Source organism: Aulonocara sp. 'chitande type north' Nkhata Bay, linkage group LG11 (genome assembly GCF_057382095.1).
Source record: "Aulonocara sp. 'chitande type north' Nkhata Bay isolate Kocher_YH1m ecotype deep benthic linkage group LG11, A_spYH_male_GT1.1, whole genome shotgun sequence".
NCBI lineage: Eukaryota > Metazoa > Chordata > Actinopteri > Cichliformes > Cichlidae > Aulonocara > Aulonocara sp. 'chitande type north' Nkhata Bay.
The window spans coordinates 15,615,415-15,635,386 of record NC_141354.1 but is presented as its reverse complement, the minus strand read 5'-3'; the positions used below and the strand labels follow the sequence as shown (position 1 = coordinate 15,635,386).

The following is a 19,972-nucleotide window of genomic DNA, read 5'->3' as shown; positions in this document are numbered from 1 at the left end:
GACAGAAACGCTTTGAAAACAGACAGCTGACCACTTTCAACCAGAAGCAGGCTGATTTGAGAAAGCATTATGTGTTGAGTCTTCCGTTTTACCTAATCCATCCATTCTTACTTCTCCTTCACTCACCTCCTTCCAATGCTCTAACCTCCTCCAATTTGTTCATCCTCCCCCTTTTCTCTCCTTTTTTCCCCTACTTGCTATTTGCTGCTCCTCTCTGCTCAGATTAAAACCTAATCTCCTATAATGGTAGCCTTGCAGTCTAAAACACTATCTGAATGCTTAATTAATATTTAAAGGGCAGAAATTTCCCTCCTCTCCCTTCTCATTCTTTTCCCGTCCTCCTTCCACTTTTCTCTGCTTCTGTGTCATTTTCCTTCATCTCTCATGGCCAGCTCTCGCCATCTGCATTTCTAACTTCTTTCATCTTGCTCTTCCTTAAGTTCTAATCTTTCATAATGATTGTCTGAGTGTCTAAATGCTCTCTAACGGCTTAATCAATACTTAATGAACATACCATAAATACTTTATGAACCCTAAACCCTGAAATCCCCAGGGTTTCATTAGCCATGGAGATATACACTTTTCTACATCTTCGACATGACTGGAAGCTCACTGAAATCAACACTGGATACTGATTACATCATCATTTAGTCTCTGGTCAGTACATATTATCGTAGCAATGGCAGCTGCTTCTAAGTTACGTGTGTTTATGTGTCTGTAACAGACAGATCATTAAAAAATTGTCTATGCAAGATGCCATTTTACCCAGCTGTAGCGATACATGGGATGTATCTTTTGTAGTAATTCTAACGCTTTTGATACGCCACCCACACATATTAAACTGCTTTGCAATTCCAACTACATGTCAATTTATTCCTAATGGATGTGTGAGTATTTTGAGGGAATTGGGTTTGATATGCAATAGGGCACATGCCCTATTTAATCATCCAGGTAAGAAAATCCCAAAAAGTTGATTCTGGTCATCTGGGCGAAGCGTTTTTCAGAGGGAGAAACGTTTCATCACTCATCCAAGTGACTTCTCCCACTGAAAACGCTGCACCCAGATGACCCGAATCAACTTTCTGTGAGTGGGGCACATGCTTTCAACATCCAAACACACATTTTTCAATCAAAAATAAATAAGATAAAAACGAGACAAATCCATGCACTCTGTAAATTCCAGTTTTCTGCTCTGGTTAATTGGCTACAAAAGGTCAATTAGCTTAGCTAACTTTTAAAGGATTGCAGTAACGTTCCAGGATCATTAAAACTGTAGTTCAAGGTTTTTCGAGTGATGACATATGAGAATATATTCAGAAGTAGAAAAGCTATTTTCCACTCTGTGACTCTCTAGTGGCTGTGAAGTGGCAAAGAAACCCTGATGACTCAAAGAAATGGCATCACTCTTGACTAAGTGAGAGACTGACTATGTTTCAATGTTTAATTCAACTACAGGACAGTTTTTTTCTTCCACAGGCTTCTAACACTGCATCTTCACACTCTGTATGACTCATTTCAAGCATTAGGAGATGCCTTTCTAGATAATTGGCGCTACACACACACACAAAGATCTCACAGTTACACATAAAGCGATTAATCCGTTTACCCATCTATCCATTAATTTACATGTTTACTTGTTTCCTTTTCCCTCTTTTCTTGGACTTCTCCCCTGTCCTGGCATTGCAATTTCAATATGGCTTCTTCCACTCTTCTCATGTTTTACTCACTCTGTCTCTACTGTGTATTAAAAGGGCAGTAATTCGTCACAAAGTGCAGTTCCTGCTGCACATCAGTGTGCAGGCTGCTCGTCTTCCAGCCGCCCAGAGCTGGAATCAATCACCCAATCCTGAGACACTGAAACCATCAGGGAGGGTCAGACAGAGGAGAAAGAGACACACAAGTACATGGAGAGGAAGACAGAAAGAGTGTAGGTGGACATGCAGACAGAAAAGCCTTGTGTGGATTAAGTAAACATTTCCTTGACTGGATACAGACAAAAAGGTTTCATAAGTTGAGCAATTTAATTTCCCTTGGGTGTGATTTGAAATAAGAACAGAAATCATGAGATAGGCAACATCAATAGACTAAACAAAACGCTGGTCCAGATGTAACGTTCCATCAGTCATATTGCTTTTTTTGTTGTTGTTGCTGTTTATTCTTCAAAGTGACCACACAAATGTAACTTATGAGTGTGGGCCTGATTCCTAGCAGCTGAGTAGAAGTGGTGTCATTTCCTGTGGTTATGTGGCTGTTGTTGCTTTCTGGCACTGCGCTGAATCTTTTTCATCTCAAGTTTCTCATCTTATGCGATGCCAGCAGAAACAGGTGAGTGATCCCTGTTGGGATTAAGACTATGCTTTTAGCTGACTGGTAAAAAGTTTGAGGATCCTCCTTGAGAAGTTTTTAAAGAAAATGTATAACAAATGTTACATTAATTCCTTATAGCTGATTGCTAGAACGCAAGGTAATAAGCCATGGGAAGATAGTACTATAACACAAAAATCCAAGCACAAGGATGATACACACAAACACCTCCACAGCCCACCCTGTGTGCACATTGTACACACACTTCTCTCTATTTAGTTCTCCCTTTCTTTCTCTTCTGTAGTACTGAATGCTGTAATCAACACTAATGGGACTCAGCTGTTGGCCAGTCTAATTACCTGGAATGCAGACAGATGATCACTGAAGCAGGCCCACACACACACACACACACACACAGAGAGAGAGTCAGGTTTCCATCACTTCAGAGGACATTACATTAACTTCATTTCCTAAAGACCGACTCTAACCTAAATCACAACCAATATCTTCGTTCGAGTCCTTATCCTAACTCAAACCTAAAATTAAACCTTAAGTCTTCACCTTAAAATGTAATGATTTGCCTAATGGAGCTTTGAGTTTATCCCCAAACACATGTCTTCACAATGTGATTGTGTAATTTGTCCCCACAGTATAATTAATACCACTGCACACAGACACACACTGCAGTATTTTACTTTCATGCACCTGCCACTTTGTGTGTGTGTGTCTCTCTGCAGTCTTGGTTTTATGTGGTGTTTTGGCGACATGTGCTTTTAGAGATTGCGTGTGGATGCATTTGCAAAAAGTCAGTAAGAAGCAAATACATTTAGCTTCTAACTGTTTATGCTTCTTCTCCTACTCAGGAAGTCCAAGTAAAAAGCCTGGCAGAGAAAAATCACGTTGTTAAATTTACACAAAACCTCTTCATTCTTTATGCCTCAGTTTTATATTAACCGAATGATTCCAGTGATTTTCCCTAGCTATATTTTCCCATTAATTTCACTTGTGCCATTTACCTCTAACCAACGACTGGACAAAGAAAAACTTCTTGAAGGAGCTGAGAAACAAGGAGAAACAAAACTAAAGTAAAATAACCTTGAGTTAAACCTTCTTTTTTCTGCCACGGTTGTGACAGAGCAGCACCTAGTACTCTGAAAGCCTCACATAATGCAATATACAATAAAAGGATCAAGAATTTGTACCTTTTACAGTAGAAATAGGGCACACTGAAATGCTGTTAAGGACATAAAACATTTCACAACAACAACAACAGTCTTCCAAGTCTCACGAGATAGAACAACAAAGATATTTTTAAGACTTAAATGTTCATAAAAACAGAGATTTTGAAACAAATCTTTTGTATGTCTGACGAATGTGTCTGTGTCATCCGAGGCCTCATCAGCCTGATGTCATACTGTCTGCCTGAGGAAAGAATGGGCTCGGGGGAAATCCTCAATCTAAATGATTAATACAACCTGGAACCAAGGCGAGGACTTGTCTGTCACTCTGCAGGTACATAGAGCATGTAACACCTTTGAGTATGTGGGGTGGGGAACGATGTGTGTGTGGTGGGTTGGGGTCAGCATTTGAAGGGCTGTTTAAAGCTACTTCAGAGGGATTTGTTAATGATTACAACTACATAGACAAACACACACCCAGAGGTGTCACACTGACTGCAAATAATCAAGGCAGAACTTCTGGAGAGGAAGTGATGGGTAAACAAAAGAGATGAGCAAAAGGAAATTTTAAATAGATGACAATGATTATCTATCACGTGACTGCAGAACGCATGTGAAATATACATGTTACCAGTTCTGGGCTGGACCCCTTTAACCTTTAGAACTGCTCTGAGCCACAGGGGCAACAAGGAGCTGGACACCTCAGAGATTTTGGTCCATATTAACACAACATCACACCTGCTGCAGATTTAGCAGCTGCACATCCATGATACAAATATCCCATTCCACTGCATGCCAAAGGTCCTCTACTGGTGACTGTGGAGCCCATTAAAGTTCAAGAAACTAGTTTGAGATGGTTTGTACTTTGTGAGCCTTATCCTTCTGGAAGCAGCCATCAGGAAATGGGTACACTAAAGGCATGGACATGGTCAGCAACAACTGTTCCAAAAAACAAACAACCCCCACCCCAAAACCAATCCCCCAAACTATTATACCACCTGCCAGGTGGTGGTTTAAGGACAGAGCCACGCTTTCAACTTTTTTTATGCCAAATTCAGACCTTACCATCCAAATCTTGCAGCAATCGAGACTCATCAGATCGGGCGATGTTTTCCAATATTTTGTTGTTCAAAATGCAGCCTCATTTTCCTATTAGCTAACAGAACGCTGTGGTCTTCTCCTGCTGTAGCAGATGCTCCTCTGCAGGTATTGTCTGTTGCATTCTTATCAGTTCATAGCGGTCATCTCATTCTGGCATCAACAAGGCATTTTCACCCAGAGAACTGATGTCCACTGGATATCTTCTCATTTTCAGAAGATTCTCTGTAAACCTTTGCCAATTCAAAGTCACTTAAATCATCTTTTTTCCTCATTTTGATGTTATTTCAGGCAATCTTTTAGGAAGGATCAGATCCTGAGTGCTTATATTAAGTATAGTAATTATCATTCTTGAAATTGTCAAATATCTAAACTACAACACAATGCTGATTTGTTAACTGTGCCCCTACGTTCTCTAATGAGCAAAACAAGTGTTTTGTGTTAACAAGCAACAATAACCAATTATAGCTACTGGACTTTTCATCAGTTTTCATTCTTTTTCTTTAAATAAAGTCAGCACTTTGCACAGGAGTATTTAAGCTTTGTAACACCCTGCAGTGTGCCAGTAAAATGCAGGGAAAAGTTACAAAGAAAATCAAAGATTCAAAGCCTGCAGTCCTGGATACATGGTCTGCATCCTTCACAGTAACTCTGCTACTCTTAATACCACTTTAACAGATTAAAACAAAGTGGAGTTCAGCTCCTAAATTCACTCACACATTACCTCTTCCACCCCCACTCTCTCTATCTCTTTCTTTCACTGAATTGTTCCTTGATTGTCTGTCTGTATTGGAGCATTTCATTAGACAAATGCAATAAACCAGAAGGCCTGCTGGATAGCTGGATTATCATTGAGGAAGCACTTTCTCGGATAAGGAAAGCGAAAATTAATAAAGAAAGTTTTCAGACAAACTTATTAAAATGCATTTTTTTCCTTTGCCGCCCCCCCCCCTTTTCTTAAATGGTATGTAGCTTGTCAGACAAAGCACTAGAAAAAGAAGTGAAGAGCCACAGCCAGAGAGAAAACAAATTAAAAGGAAACTACAATATCTTTTTTTTTTTAAAAAAGGTCCTGAAAAATTCAAGTGAAGAGAAGATTTGTGCTCTTGGCAGTGATTAAAACGCTTCTGAGTTCTGAATCAAACTCTGAAAGAAGATGAGGTATTCAACGATGTATTTGTTCCCCCCATTATTTCATGTTACATGTAAAAATGCCAAGATACATAAGTGTAAAGGAGGCTGCCGTTTGAAAACTGGTGCAGGAAAAATACCATCTAATTCGTTTCATCTTCATGAAAACATTTGAGAAAATGCATGAAAAAAGTATAAATGCAGGATTTTAAGGCAAGAGCTACAACCGTACTCTCAACTTCATTGAATTGCCATAAAAGTCAAAAAAATGTGGCTGTCATACCAGGGTATGTAACACTTGTAGTACTTTATGAAAGGAGCAGAAATTTTGACGAGCTGGTAGATTTGCTGTATAACGGTTAAGCCGTCTGTATCCGCCCACACCTTCCGCTGGCCTCGGCTATAAAGTTCAAGAGGAGAGAAATACTGGTTTACACTTCAATAAAAGACCTTTTTCATCAACTCTGCTCTTCTGACTACATCAGTCTCGCTGTAATCCAACCATCAAGGTCAAGTATGTGTATGTGCGTGAGTATGCGAGAATGACTATGTGCTGCAAGAAGGCAAGTTTAATCTCAGGGCAATCAAAATAAAGGAAAACAGCATTAGTGCAACTTTCCTCCACAACTTTGAATATTTATTTTTCCTAACTGTGATTCAATCAGAGTGGCCTGAATGAAAAGTGTTATTTGGGTCAAAGCACTAGCATCTAATCTAATAGTTGCACTTCCATCATTTCACTCTTAAACATTCACACCTACTTTCCTGCACAGATCATTTTTCCTTAAGAGGCCACTGAGCAGCTCTAATGGAGTTCTGGGGTTTCATTTTCTCAAGGACTCTGTGCAGTTTAAGTTAGCTTAGCTCTTCAGTGCCAAACACATGTTAAGCTAAAATGCATACTTCTGACCTTATCTTTAATTCTCAGCATGTCTATCAACTTTTTAAAAACAGAAATACACTTAGACACCAAATGCATATTTCATTTTCACACAGTCTACACGAGTGACTGAGCAGCCACTAGAGGATTTTTTTTTTTTGCCCCAATACAAACACACAAACATGTGTACACATCTGCCAGTTGTGTGTTTTGTGCTTTCACATGACACTATTTCATCCTGATCAATGCCTTTGTTCTACAGACCCAAAGCTCAAAAGCTGTGGCCTGTTGCCATGGTTATCTCTATTTGAAACCAGAGGGATTAACCTCTGTTTGGCTTGGGAGAGAGACAGGAAGATAGAAAAAATGAGACAGAGGAGCAAAACGAGAGGGAAAAGGTGTAGGAAAAACAAGGAGGAGTGAGAAATCCAATGAGTAACGAAATAAGCCAAAGTGACAATAATAAACAGAGGGCCAGAGACACAGCAGTGTCCATTAACCCCCCAAAATGTGACGTGTTGTTTCCCCCCCCCCAAAGTTTTCTGCACCACAGGGAGTATAAATCAACAATCACACTGCTGTTGGGTTGTTTTGATGAAGTAAAAATAACTGAACAAACACTGGGTACCATGAATTGTTTTTTCCCCATATTGTTTTTTAAAGCACATGATTCGAACCGTTTCTTTTTAATAGAAAGAACTGGTGTACCTGCAATACCAGAAACATAATCAGCACTATAATCTTACAAGTGACAAAACATAAAAACAAATCTGTGACTGACTTTATTTACATCTGTAATACTGCCAACTTGATCCCCTTCTTAAATTTTTCTTTTGGCCCAGCTCTGTTGATTTGGGCTACACAGAAACCACTGTCACACAGCACATTTCAAAACTAAATATTGGGATTCTCTCACTGAGATGTTGCCTTTTCATTTTCAGTTGTTATGCTTTGTTGTGAAAAGCAACAAAAGCCATAGATGTTACACGCTGAGAAAAACATAGTACAGCAAATGATCCTCTTTCTCAACTTCAAGAGTGAGAGTTTGAACCAAGGGCTCTGGCTGCAGAGTGTCTGTGTTACAGACACAGAAAGCACATGTAGAGACATTTAATGGAATCAATGTAACATGGAAGCACAAAAAAGAATTTCAGCTGCAGCCGTTTTGCATCAGGAGATGGGCTTTTGAAGATGCAACTTCATTTGCAGTATGTGGTCGTTGTGAAGATGCGTTTTCAGTGTGTGTTGCTGAGGAGCTAAGATGAGAGAGTAGAGATTTTCTCGCCATCTTTTGATGTCGGGACGAGGGCACAGTGGGGCCAGCTGACAGCTTGTTGGGCCAAGGTTATTTACTTTTAGAAAGGGAAAACCAGCCTGAGTCAGCAAACACTAAAGGGCAGTCACACATACGCACATTCACACACACTCAAGCGAAGACACATACGCGCATCCCACCCTTGCCGAACTACACACCTACACACGCAGCACCAAGAGTTTAAATAGTCTCATCACAGGAACACCATTGAGAAAACAGCAGTCTAATTACCATCATATCCTCTACCAAGGACACCTCATGATGGCAGGCTCATACTCATCTATTCATTTTACATGTACAGACCACATCCTCCCCTCTTACAAAGCCATTATGCCTTAACAAGGGTTCTTAAACCCTCCCAGTCCAAACTGAGCAGGTTTAGTGTCCTCCTGAGACAGAACCTTGTTAAAGCTGCGTCATTAGGAGCAGCCGCAACAACCTGGCCTGTCTTCTATTTCAGGGGCATTACCCCAAATTGTGCATGTATAGGATCTGATAACCAGGAATAAGCAGTGAAATAATTAATAATAACCCCACTACCAACACTCACACTCCACACACACACACACACACACAAAGGAAAAACCAGAAGCAATTACATATGATTTATTATAATAGTATGCATAGCAGCAGAGAGCCAACCACCCTTATATTTAACATTCATAGGATGAGCCAGGAATTTTTACCCTCATGCTGAACTTTGGTTGCTAATGTCCAATTTCCTTTCTCTAGTCAGAATGTGAACGTTCCTGAAAAAGGACAGCCAGTGGCTGTCATTAGGATTCTCAAAGTTCTTGACATTATCAGTCATTTTCATTTTTAGTTGCACCCTCAAATTAAGCCAGCCAAAGGTCATAACGATGGAGTCTGGTCATACGGTTCTTTTATACTGAGCAACATTATTTATGTCCTTAGCAAGCATTAACTCAACTTGGCACATTTACAGAACTGATTATATCAGCTTTAATATAAACAAATTCATTGACATTTAATATATCATTTTGTCTGTACTGAAGTTCCACCTCTACAATCTATTTGCATTTTGTTTATATTTGCATCCAATATAAATCTGAAGCATTTGGTGTGTATCTAGAAAAAGATCTTGAAATGAAACCTGGGGGACATCCCATGTTAAATTGCTAACTTTTTCAATAAACTAGAGATACAATCAAACAGATGACAAGGCTCATATACTTTCAGTAAGTAAAATAAGTACAATTTTGTTTCTATAGGACCTCATCAAGATAAATATCAAAGTCCTTCATACAAAAATATTAGAAAAAAAAGTTAGCCTAAAGTATGTATAAAAATATGGTTTTAAAAAGAGATGCACATTTTTGTAATACAAAATCTATAAATCAGATCTCAAATTATGAGGATTTTGCCATAAAAATACAAACCTCCTTAAGGAGTTACAAATAGACCCTCAATCAATCAATTTTCCTGTAGACTCCTGGTGGAGCATAGGGCCGCAACAACACCACGGCAACGGACTGTTCTGGGCCGTTCTCTTCAGCTGGGTCCACGTCATTCCGGCGGCCTTCACTTCGCTCTCGACAGATCTTCTCCATGTCTGTTTGGGTCTCCCCACACAAATAGACCCTGGATAATTAAAACTTGTGACATCTTGATTCTGTTGTTTTCATTGCTATAGAGGTATGTGGTATCACTACACCAAGATCTAAAGAGCTCTCTAAGGCCTTCAAAAATAAGCTCTGTCTAGCTTTGAGTCTGGCAAGTGACCCTCCACCGCCCCACTCTTCTCTGGAACAGACTGTTTGATGCCTAAAGAAGTCTACAAGAACAGAAACATTTGGTCACACTAAACTGCAAGTAACTCGCAGAGTGCAGATCAAAGAACTTTTCAGTACAAGAATGTCAAACCGGCTGTGAAGTATGGCGGCGGAAATGTTATGCTGTTTGGGGTTGCTTCACTGCATCAGTACACAATCTGCAGTCTGATTCCGTTACACAAAACAGCTTAACTATTAAGCTTAAGTGGAACTTGAGTTTTTACTTGAATAATAATAAGAACATTAGTGCATCCTCACATGGCGAAAAGAAGAAATAGATAATCATGGAATGACCTATTGCAATGGAAGGGATTTAAGAAAACTTGTGTCAGGGACACAAGGATAATTCTACAAAACTCCAAGCAATCATTCTGCTAAGTGGGCAATACTCTTTATCAATGTTTTTGCTCCAGTCAAAATTGGAGAAGATGTTAAACAGCTAAAGTTTGCCTGAAGGATATGCAACGAGAGACAGATGATGCAGACGAAGAACAGTTTATGCAACAGGAGCGAAACAGACTGCAAAATAATAAATGTTGACTACGATGGACTACCCCCCACCCCACACACACACACACACACACACGTTTCCATATATACATACATATAGATCATTTTTTATTTCTATAAATACACACAGAATTACAAGTGCATTCATTATTATTATATTTAGCCAATTTTCACTGTAGTGTTGTTTAATACACAACTTTCATCTCACTTTCAAACATGTTGTTTTTCTCAACTGTCCTAACCAATGGCTTGAAAAGAGATACTAGCATATATTTGGAAAACCCTTTCAAATTAAGTGTAGGTCATAAATCATACGTATTTATAACACTGTCAACAGAAAGATTAAGATTTCTTTAGGTACTTGTTATATAATTGTTGCTAACAACCCCACTCACACTACAACTAGCGCCATACAATTCACTGCAATTTATTATGTATAGTTTAATTGGAACCTTGTATTACAAATGTGGTGGAGTAGCTATAACATATCTAAACCCTCCATGTGTGAAATTGCACATTGTAAATAATCATTAGAAAAATACAACAGGACCAAGAGCTGAGGTAATTAACACAATACATCTCTAGCATACAAGTGCCATTATTTTCTCTGAAACCACAAATCCTTCATCTGAGTAAATGTTACAAGGACACCCAACTCAAATGTTATCGTCCCACTGAGTGGTCATTATCAGCTGTAATCAGTCTCAAAGATATCGCCACCAGGCATCCAGGTAACAGCAACTGGTAAGCATTGCAGGTGTCCAACTCAATAATCACCACAACTCTGTGCACCACCCTCTAAATCAACAAGCACAAATGACTTCAAGGATTTCAGTGAAGAGATTTTTCTAAATGAAGAGGCAGAATGGAGATATGTAATTGAAATGAATAAATACTTAAAAAATAGATAAGTGAAGAATAGTCAGACTGCATGGCAGAGCGAGAGGAAAAGGCTTCATTGGTTTTCAGTGGGCATGTACAGACTCAGACGTACTAAAAGGTTACAGCATTTGATTTGTGATATTCCACTCTAAAGGCTCTGTCTCTGTCTGGAGGAGCAGTTTGGCTACTGCTGTCCACAAAGTTTGATCGATGGCTGAATTATGCCATCGGATTGCGAACCTAGCCGACTATGCTGTCTGCCCAATGACAAACAACGAACGTGCCTGGCCACCAATAACAATGAGAGATGTGAGGACCGAACAGCCAATCAAAAAATAGAAGCAATAGTGTCCCCATAAAAAGGGACCTTTCACACAGCCTCTCTCACTGCCATTAATATACTTCACTCATATGTATTCCACTGAGTGTGTGGGGAAAAAAAGATTGTAAATGCAGCGCCACCATTTTCTTCCTCACACCCTCCTTTTCTGCTAGCCTTTTATTTCCTTCTTATACTTCCTCCCTCTCATAGTTCAGGCTGCCCACTCCACATATACTCCATCTCTCTCCACCCTCCCTTGCTACAGTTTGGGCTTCCCACTCCCTCCCTCCATCAATCACCGCACGCACCCTCCCTCGCTCCAGCAGCCCACTCAAAGGCTAATTCCACAGAGGGAGAAAATGTGAGGATAGGCATTTTATAGTGTTTTCCAGTTATCTCTGTCCTTATAGAGCTGTTCTCAACCCAGCTCCATCAAACCAAGCACCACCCCCACTCTCTAGCTGCCTACTCCATCCCTCCTCTGTTCATGGCAGTACTTCCCTCATTCGTCTTTGTTTTCCGTTCTCTCGCGGGTAATGCTGGGGTGAAACCAAATCTGAAGGGTTTTTCTTAATGAGCCATTCAGTAGTTGAAAAGCATCTTACTCTAACAAAATGACTGAAAATTGCTTGAAATGTATTATGCAATTCCTCTAAAATAATATAATTTCACATGTTATTGCTGTAGCTGATTGCATTCCATTGCTGAAATATGAGGCTATGAAGATGTAATGCTTTCATTCACCACCAAACAAATCGTGCATTTGCTTGGGAATCCATCCTTTACTGACTGTCTTCTTAAACATGACAAACTTCAAATTCATCCCCAACCTGTACTGATGTTAGCAAACATGATTGTTAGCTTGATTCCATTTCCATGACGCTCTCGCTCTATTTTAGTTCTCTTTCAAAGTGACTCAGATTTACTACAATGTACTGGCTGCGTTTATAAATCAGAGGGCAATTATTTGCAAATCATCAGAGTCAGATAGTGCTTGTTTAGAGACAAGTGGCCTCCCACCTGTGGAATCGCTTTGGTCCACAAATACTTGCAATTGGTCACCAAATGTGAAAATAAATCAGTGCAATCAGTGGCCAACCAACAATTTATCCCAGTCACAAGCACCTTGCTATTCTTTTTCTTGGCCATTACACCAGCTTCATAGTGCAGCGGTTTGTACATTTACACAACAGGCGATAGATCCCAAGTTTGAGAATAGGAGGAAACAAATCCCTAAGAAGGTTGTGTCAGGAAGAGCATGTGTTGTATGGAGCCACATCAAAAATGTGGCTCCATCTGCTGTGAGGAAGGTAAGATGTCTGGGAAAAACTACTACTGCTGCCCACAGAGACTACAAAACATATAGCAAATTAAGTTATGAAGCTAATAACTTAAGTTAACAACCAGGGACTTTGATCTATACATACATATGTGTACACACACACACACACACACACACACACACACACACACACACACACACACACACACACACCCTCTTCAGTTGTCTCATCAAAAGACCTATGGAGGACTCAGTACAGAACAACCCATGACAGCATTTGCATTATCTAAGCCGCAGCATTTGGTGTAAGCAGCAACAAGTTTGCCACAAAAGAAAAAAGTATCCTCTGTTTTTATTGCCTGCTCTGCCATCTCAAAAAAGGCAAGCATTTTACTGATATTACTTTTGTTAATGAAGCATTTATGAGCCAGGGCCTTTCGAAAGAATGCTCTTCGCGGCTGCATATTGCATAAGCTCAATAACCTCAGGTTCTTGCAATCTATCCTTTAGCGGTACTGTACACTGAGGAGGGAGAAAAAAAATGTCACGAACGGATAATGAGTCACTTATGTTTTATTAACATCTTCAATGTTTACCATTTTTGTTATTCAACTAGAACGTTGACATTATACAGATTTATAAAGGTCTCTACCAAAAACAGTATACGTGTTCTCGTGTACTCTTTATGCTCATATACTAAAAGACTTCAGTTCTGTTTTCAGTACTCTAACATTTACTGTTGTGTAAGTAATCTTTTTTGATGGCATAATACACAACTTAGTAAAGCAGTAAAATGAAGAAACTGTTGTGTGTCACTAGGAATTATCATGATTACTGTAATGATGAGAAATATTTTTTCATTAGCAATGCAACAGCGGCGCATTAATCACCCAAACACCTATATTCATCTTCATTTTCCTCTCAGTCTCCCTGCCTCTCACGCTCTCTCCCCCATCCAGTCCATCTCTTTCTTTTGTTTTCTCACTTATCCACTTAACTCCTACATCTCTCTCCCATCACCCTCTACGCACACTAACATAAAAAGACACATGCACATACACGCGCACACACAAAGCCAAGGGATGGTAATGCAGGGTTAATATGATTGGAAAGCAGCTGATGGTTGTGCACATTCAGGCCAGATTACATTTAATTCGATTGGGTTTCACTCACTAGGATCCCTCCCATTCCTATTTTCCTTTCTGTCCTCCTCCTGAATGTCCTCTTCCTGCTATTGTTTGGCTAGGGGCTGTCAGGTCTAACAAAAAGACAGTAAATTCAGCTTTATAACATCCTTAACCACTCAGATCTGAGCAACTTGCAATGCAAGTTGATGGCATGTTTTTTTTTAAAGAATATAGAAATATTATAGTTGATATCTCTGAACACAAATAGAGAATCCAAATACATTTTGTTTAACTGCACAGAGACAACCTTCTTTGTCATAGCTGTGTATTCAAAAATAATCTACATAGTTTATAAACAGAAGAGTCCTCTAAAGAGATGGGTCACTTCAGATTTTACAACAGAAGAAAGGAACATTACCATTATCACCTAGCCCAGGGTTTTCAATTTAAAACTCAGCTTTTCAGTCACAGGCTGCTCTTTACAAAGCAGAATAACACCAACATTTACATTATATGTGCTGGCTGGTGAAAGTATTCAGGTGTATTACTGTATATCTGGCTGACAAAATAAAAAATACACTCAAACAAATGGCTGAAAGAAAAAAAAGAAGAGGAAAAAAAACAAACAGGTTAGAAACAAACAGGTAACAGAGTGATAGACAAGCAGGAAGCAGAGTGGGGGGAAAAAGAAATGCTCTTGTCTTCCTGTGTATGTGTTTTTGTCTGGTTCATCTTTATTTTATGTCTCAGTTGGTCCTGCTGGCCACCTCTTCCCATCACTAACCTCAGCTGTCAGACACACTCAGACAGCCACATAAAAGCAGTACACATGCAAGAAAGCTTGCACACACCGTTTATATCAGTAAATAAAGTCCGGGGGAGCGAAGGAAGAAAGGTAAGAAAGAATGAAAGAAAGAAAGAAAAGAAAGAAAGAAAAAGAAAAAAAAAAGAGGCAGATAAATGACAGTCAACCAGTGTCGTTAACTTTACGAGTGCCCGTTTTCTTTCTACCCTTCACACACTGTCCTTTCTCAACCCTGTAACTAACGACTCTGGAGGAGGCATTGCAGCACCTGCTGCACACATACACACACGGTTTGGGGGGAATGTACAACAGAGGAAATGGGGAGGGGGTGTGTGTGTGTGTGTGTGTGTGTGTGTGTGTGTGCGCGCGCGCGCGCGCACGCACGCGTGGGGGGAGCAACTAAACCAACCCCTAAAATAGGATTAAATGGTGGGATTGGGGGTTAAAAAAGAGAGAGAGAGAAGTGAATACAAAGACAGGAGGTGCCAAGGACAAAGTGGAGGGGAGAAGAAAGAAGGGAGAGAATAAGGGAGGGAGGTGTGAAGTGTCACTGCCAGTAGTACCATCTCTCTAATTAGCATAGTGACCTTGGCCCTGTGTAACTGTTATTATATACCCACCCACCCACGCGCGCACACACACACACGCGCACACACGCGCACACACACACACGGGCTTAGGTGATTTTGTGTTTGCAAAATAAAATAATGCCCTGATATGAATGTTAATATTCAATACTTTCACATTGCTGAATGTTCTTACAGGGCTACACATGCTTTTCACAAAACATTTTGTAGTGCATAAAATGCAGAGAAGCACCGATTCACATATTGGTTAAAAATCAGAGCTAGAATTTAAATCATTCGCTGTACTCTGTGTAATAATGTTAGGGGGATTCAACCTACAGATACTCTTACAAAAAGAAAGCAAGAATGAGGCTGGGAGACAGAAAAACTAACTGTGAGTGAGCTGGCGAGAGCGTGAGGGAGTACAGCTGTAGAAGTAATCATCTTTCAGGTCAACAGTAATTACCATGAAGACTGAGGAAGTGAGTATAGGACACACGCACATACACACAGTTTCTTGTCTCTTCTCTCATCTTGGCTTGCTGTGTTTTCTTCTCGTCTCATTTATTTCACAACCAAAACATGCACCTGCTACAAAAGAAGATGTCAGTGCAAGCTGCAGGGTTTAATGGATAAAGGTTTCTCGCAGTAAATCCAGTTATATACACACTAGCAGTCTAATCTTGCTTCAACTGTGCTCTAATTAATTCATGAGTGATGTCAGGAAGTTACTGTAATCATGGCTAACACAGACTGCTTACACTGTGACATATACTGCTGCTTCCAGCTCTATTTTAAGCTATTTCCAGCGTCTTGCCCTAAATGCAACCTCTCAGCACAAGCCCCCTACATCTCTTAAATTATCTGACATGCAGCATGATGGTTCCCGTGTTTGGTTTTCCTGCTGCCCATTCATTCGTTTCTGTCGTCTGTCATGTGTATAAACCTGTCTGACATTTCTGATTCGTTGTCTTGACTGACCAAACTGCTGGTTCGGCATTTAAACAAACACGCAGATAACACTAGGGATGGCTATAAGCATTATGTGGTGTAGTCCATTTCTCTTCTGAGCTCCTGTAGGCACAAATGCTTACATCTATGACATATCATCTCGTCTCCCGTGTAGATTTATTTGTCCAACAATGGCTCTTAAAAGTGGTTTTTTATACAACACAACTTTTAACTATTTATACCGTTGCAGAGGAAGTTAAGCAAAACCTAGATCCTGGGATCTGTAGATTCACAATCATGTTTGCCTTTTCCTTTTTTTTAATATAAAGAAAGGAAAAGAGAAAAGATATTTTAAGAACCAGATCCACAGATAAGCAATTTCCATGCTCTTCTTGTCTCTACAGATTCTTTTTTTTTTTATTCATCCTTCCAAACAAGGTCAATGATATAGTACTTCCTCTCAAAACCTATTCTATCCCCAGTTACTATGTTCAAGTCTCTTCCAATCAGTTTTAAAAGGCAGTAGATCTCATGCTTTTTACTGTATCAGAATATAGTAAGCCTCTGTGCTTCCTGGTAGCTGAGAGTAACTATAAAATAAGAATATAAAGTTGTGAGATATAATTTTTATACTGTATAGGCTGCATAGATCAACACTATGAGACTTTGATACAAGTAGGAAAAATGTACGTAAAGAGCTTCAGGGAGCATCATGAAATATCCCACACCATTTATGTTCTCAATATGGGATTATAAGCCTGCCTTTATTTATCTGAACAATTGCTTTCAACACAGAATATGTTTTCAGATATTTAAACGTAATATGCATATGGCATGCTTGGCTAGATTTATCTTTGCAGATTGGATGCTATGACATTTAAGGCCAGCACTGGCTCAGTAGTGACGCTATCCAAACATCCCGAAACCCCAAAATAGGTAATATTTGTCTTAGATGTTTCATCCCTCTTTAAAACAAGCTGATCATCTCTCTCTCTCTCCGCCCTTCACTTTGTTTGAAAGACTCAACTATCTTGCAGATTAGACGCAACATCAAAGCTTACCGTCTCAGCTAGCCTACACAAAATCTCATTGTACTGCTATAAGTTTTCAATTGTCAGTCTCTCTAATTTAAAAAAAAAAGTTGCTCAACTTACAAAATGTTCAAGGTTAGGCTTGAGATGGAACATCCTCCATCAGTGTTTTAAGACTGTAAGATTTATTTACTGCTCACTGATCTGGGAAAGTTATGTGGGACGTCAGCAGCTCTTCTGCATAATTAGTTCATGAAACTGGAAGAAGTCTGTAATTTCATTTGAAATGGACTCTTTGCCTTCCGTTCCAACCCTCCAGAGAACTCAATCTCCAAGGAGTCGAGGGTTCTCCCCTCTATAACAGCTAAACACATCAACCCTGCTCCTCCCTATCCCAATACCCCCCCACCCACCACCCCTAAGCCGTTACGAACAAAATAAGAGATGGAAGTCTAATGAAAAGAGGTTTAATAGAAGAGCAAGGCAAAGGTGGCTCAAAGGCTTGCTGCTGTTTAATTCAATGGGATGCTCTTGGTGCCTGAAGACTGGCCTATTTTTAATTGCACTCCTCTCTCATTTAGAAAAGGAAGTATGCAGCAATACAGCTTTAATGAATCTGAAAACAAGACAGGCTATTCACTGTCTCTCTGTCTTTCTCTCAGGCAGGATAATGTGATTGTGCTGGTTAGGTCCAAGTTTCGTCACAGCATTGTTGACCTCTAACATGCACACATGCGCACACTGCAGATTAACCTGCATGCTTTCCTTAAGAGAAAAGAAAGATAGGCGTGTTCCCTGCTACTATGCAGTCTTATAAGATATACTAACATAAGGATATAAATTTAACAAACACCCACTTTCTCTAATCTCATCTGTCTTTCACACACGTTTTTGAAAATAAAACAGAGCATTACTAAAGGGCCACATAAGACCAAAAAGCAAAGAAAGATTGTGGGAATGTAGGAAGGCAGTCAAGCCTTAATCTGCGTCATTTTGTTTGCTTGCCATGAAAAAATTAACTCCAGGACTAATTCGATCAGTAATCTCAAACCGACTCAAGCAAACCTGCACCTGTCAGTCTCGAGTCAACCCAAAAGTATTACTCGCGTGTAAACCAAGCGGTCACGGCAAAAGTTTTGATCATCTCATTTATGTCATCGCAAGCTATTAAAAAAGTAATCTCACCATCTATTATAATCCGTTTTCTTCAGGAGTTACAACACCACCTCATCAACACCAAGTTAATCAGACCACAGACTGGAGCGTGTGACGGAGCTTACCTTTGCCATCTGTGCCTGGACTCCGCTGGCTTTGAGCGAGGCCACAGCCTTCTGAGCTGCTGCAGGGCTGTCGAAGTCCACAAAACCATACCCTGTACACACAACAGAAGTAACACAGATGCAGAAAGTGTCAGGAAGATGGAGGATGGTAAGGAGGAAAGAAAAAAATGATTAAAAAATAATCAGGAATGGGTAAAGTTCTGAATAGTGCTGAGGAAGCTCACTACTGATTTCTATCACAGACCTGAGGCTGTGTTTTCAGTGCATTAATGCAATAAATATGTCGAAATATAGTCAGGTCACGTATTTAATGAAAGCTGCTAGTTCTCCCTTTGAATGCATTTTTGCACAGAAGAAAACTGGTGATACAACAATAACTATACCATGTTTATGATCCATGTTTTTGTAATGATTTTTAGTGTATTTCAGTGCAACACAGCACTGAAATACACTACTAAAAGCTGCTCACTGTACAGTCTCTGTAGATTAGTTATGTGAAAAAGAAAACTTCAACAGCGCTCTGTGCAGGTCTGTGAAAAACCAAGTTCTTCAGTACCTTTCACAGCAACAATTTGAAGCAAACAGTTTCTATATCACCATCAGTCTCTCACATCTCTGTGGAGGAATTTTGGTCCGGTGTTCTTTACAGTGTCTTTCATTTCACTGTGGTCCACAACTGTTTTAAGGTCCTGCCACAGCATTTCAACCAGGCTGAGGTCTGGACTTTGACTAGGCCATTGCATCACCTCGGCTCTTTTCTTTTTCAGTCATTCTGTTGTACATTTGCCACTGTCCTGTTATATGACCCAGTGTCACTTAGGTTTAGCTGATCCACCTCAAAGGAGGGAAGCACCGGGCATCTCACAATACCTTACTGCAATACTTCACTCACAATCCAATGTTATTGTGATTTTTAACAGTTCTTGATATGCTGAGTATTATAGTATCATACGTTTATCACAGTGCCCCAAAGTTTAACTTTGTTAGTATCTGTTTTATCCAAGAAGATAAAGATCTCATTTCAGTTTGTCTCATTTTAGATTGTCAAGCACTGAACCAACACTGTTTTAAAAGCACGCCTTATACGTTGCCATAAGACAGACAGTCTGCTATGGGTCTGATATCAGTCTGTAATTGAATGGGGTCAAGTTGGCAAAAAAAATGCAATGGGTTTCTGATAATATATCAATTACCTGTGATAAACTGAGAATGAGAATCGCATATCTGTTGTTGTCTATGTAGACAGAAATTCATATTTAACAGAAATTTATTTGTCTCCTGGTATTTACACTGTATTGCCATGCAAAATAGCTTGATAATTAATAGATTTTCCCCTGCCCCTAAAAGTCAATATTGAAACTCACAGAAAAGAAATCAAAAACAATGTGCAACAAGGGTTGTTACTGACTATGAAGTAGATTATAGATCACAGGTTATAAATGAAAAATCAACCAAAAAGCTACTGTCCAGCAAATAACTGACATTTGTTATGTTATATAAAATCTGTTGCATCTGTT

General features: G+C 39.6%; 1 protein-coding gene across 5 annotated transcripts in view; it reads right to left on the bottom strand.

Annotated features, from left to right (window-relative positions):
• The window catches only part of LOC147318693 (RNA-binding motif, single-stranded-interacting protein 3-like), a 167,413-nt gene that overhangs the window by 43,869 nt on the left and 103,572 nt on the right, over positions 1-19,972 (bottom strand). For all 5 annotated transcript variants that reach the window (XM_086310776.1, XM_086310775.1, XM_086310777.1 and 2 more), the window contains one exon: positions 18,456-18,547. In XM_086310776.1, the coding sequence (XP_086166902.1) occupies positions 18,456-18,547 (92 nt within the window). The remainder of the gene's footprint in view (positions 1-18,455; positions 18,548-19,972) is intronic.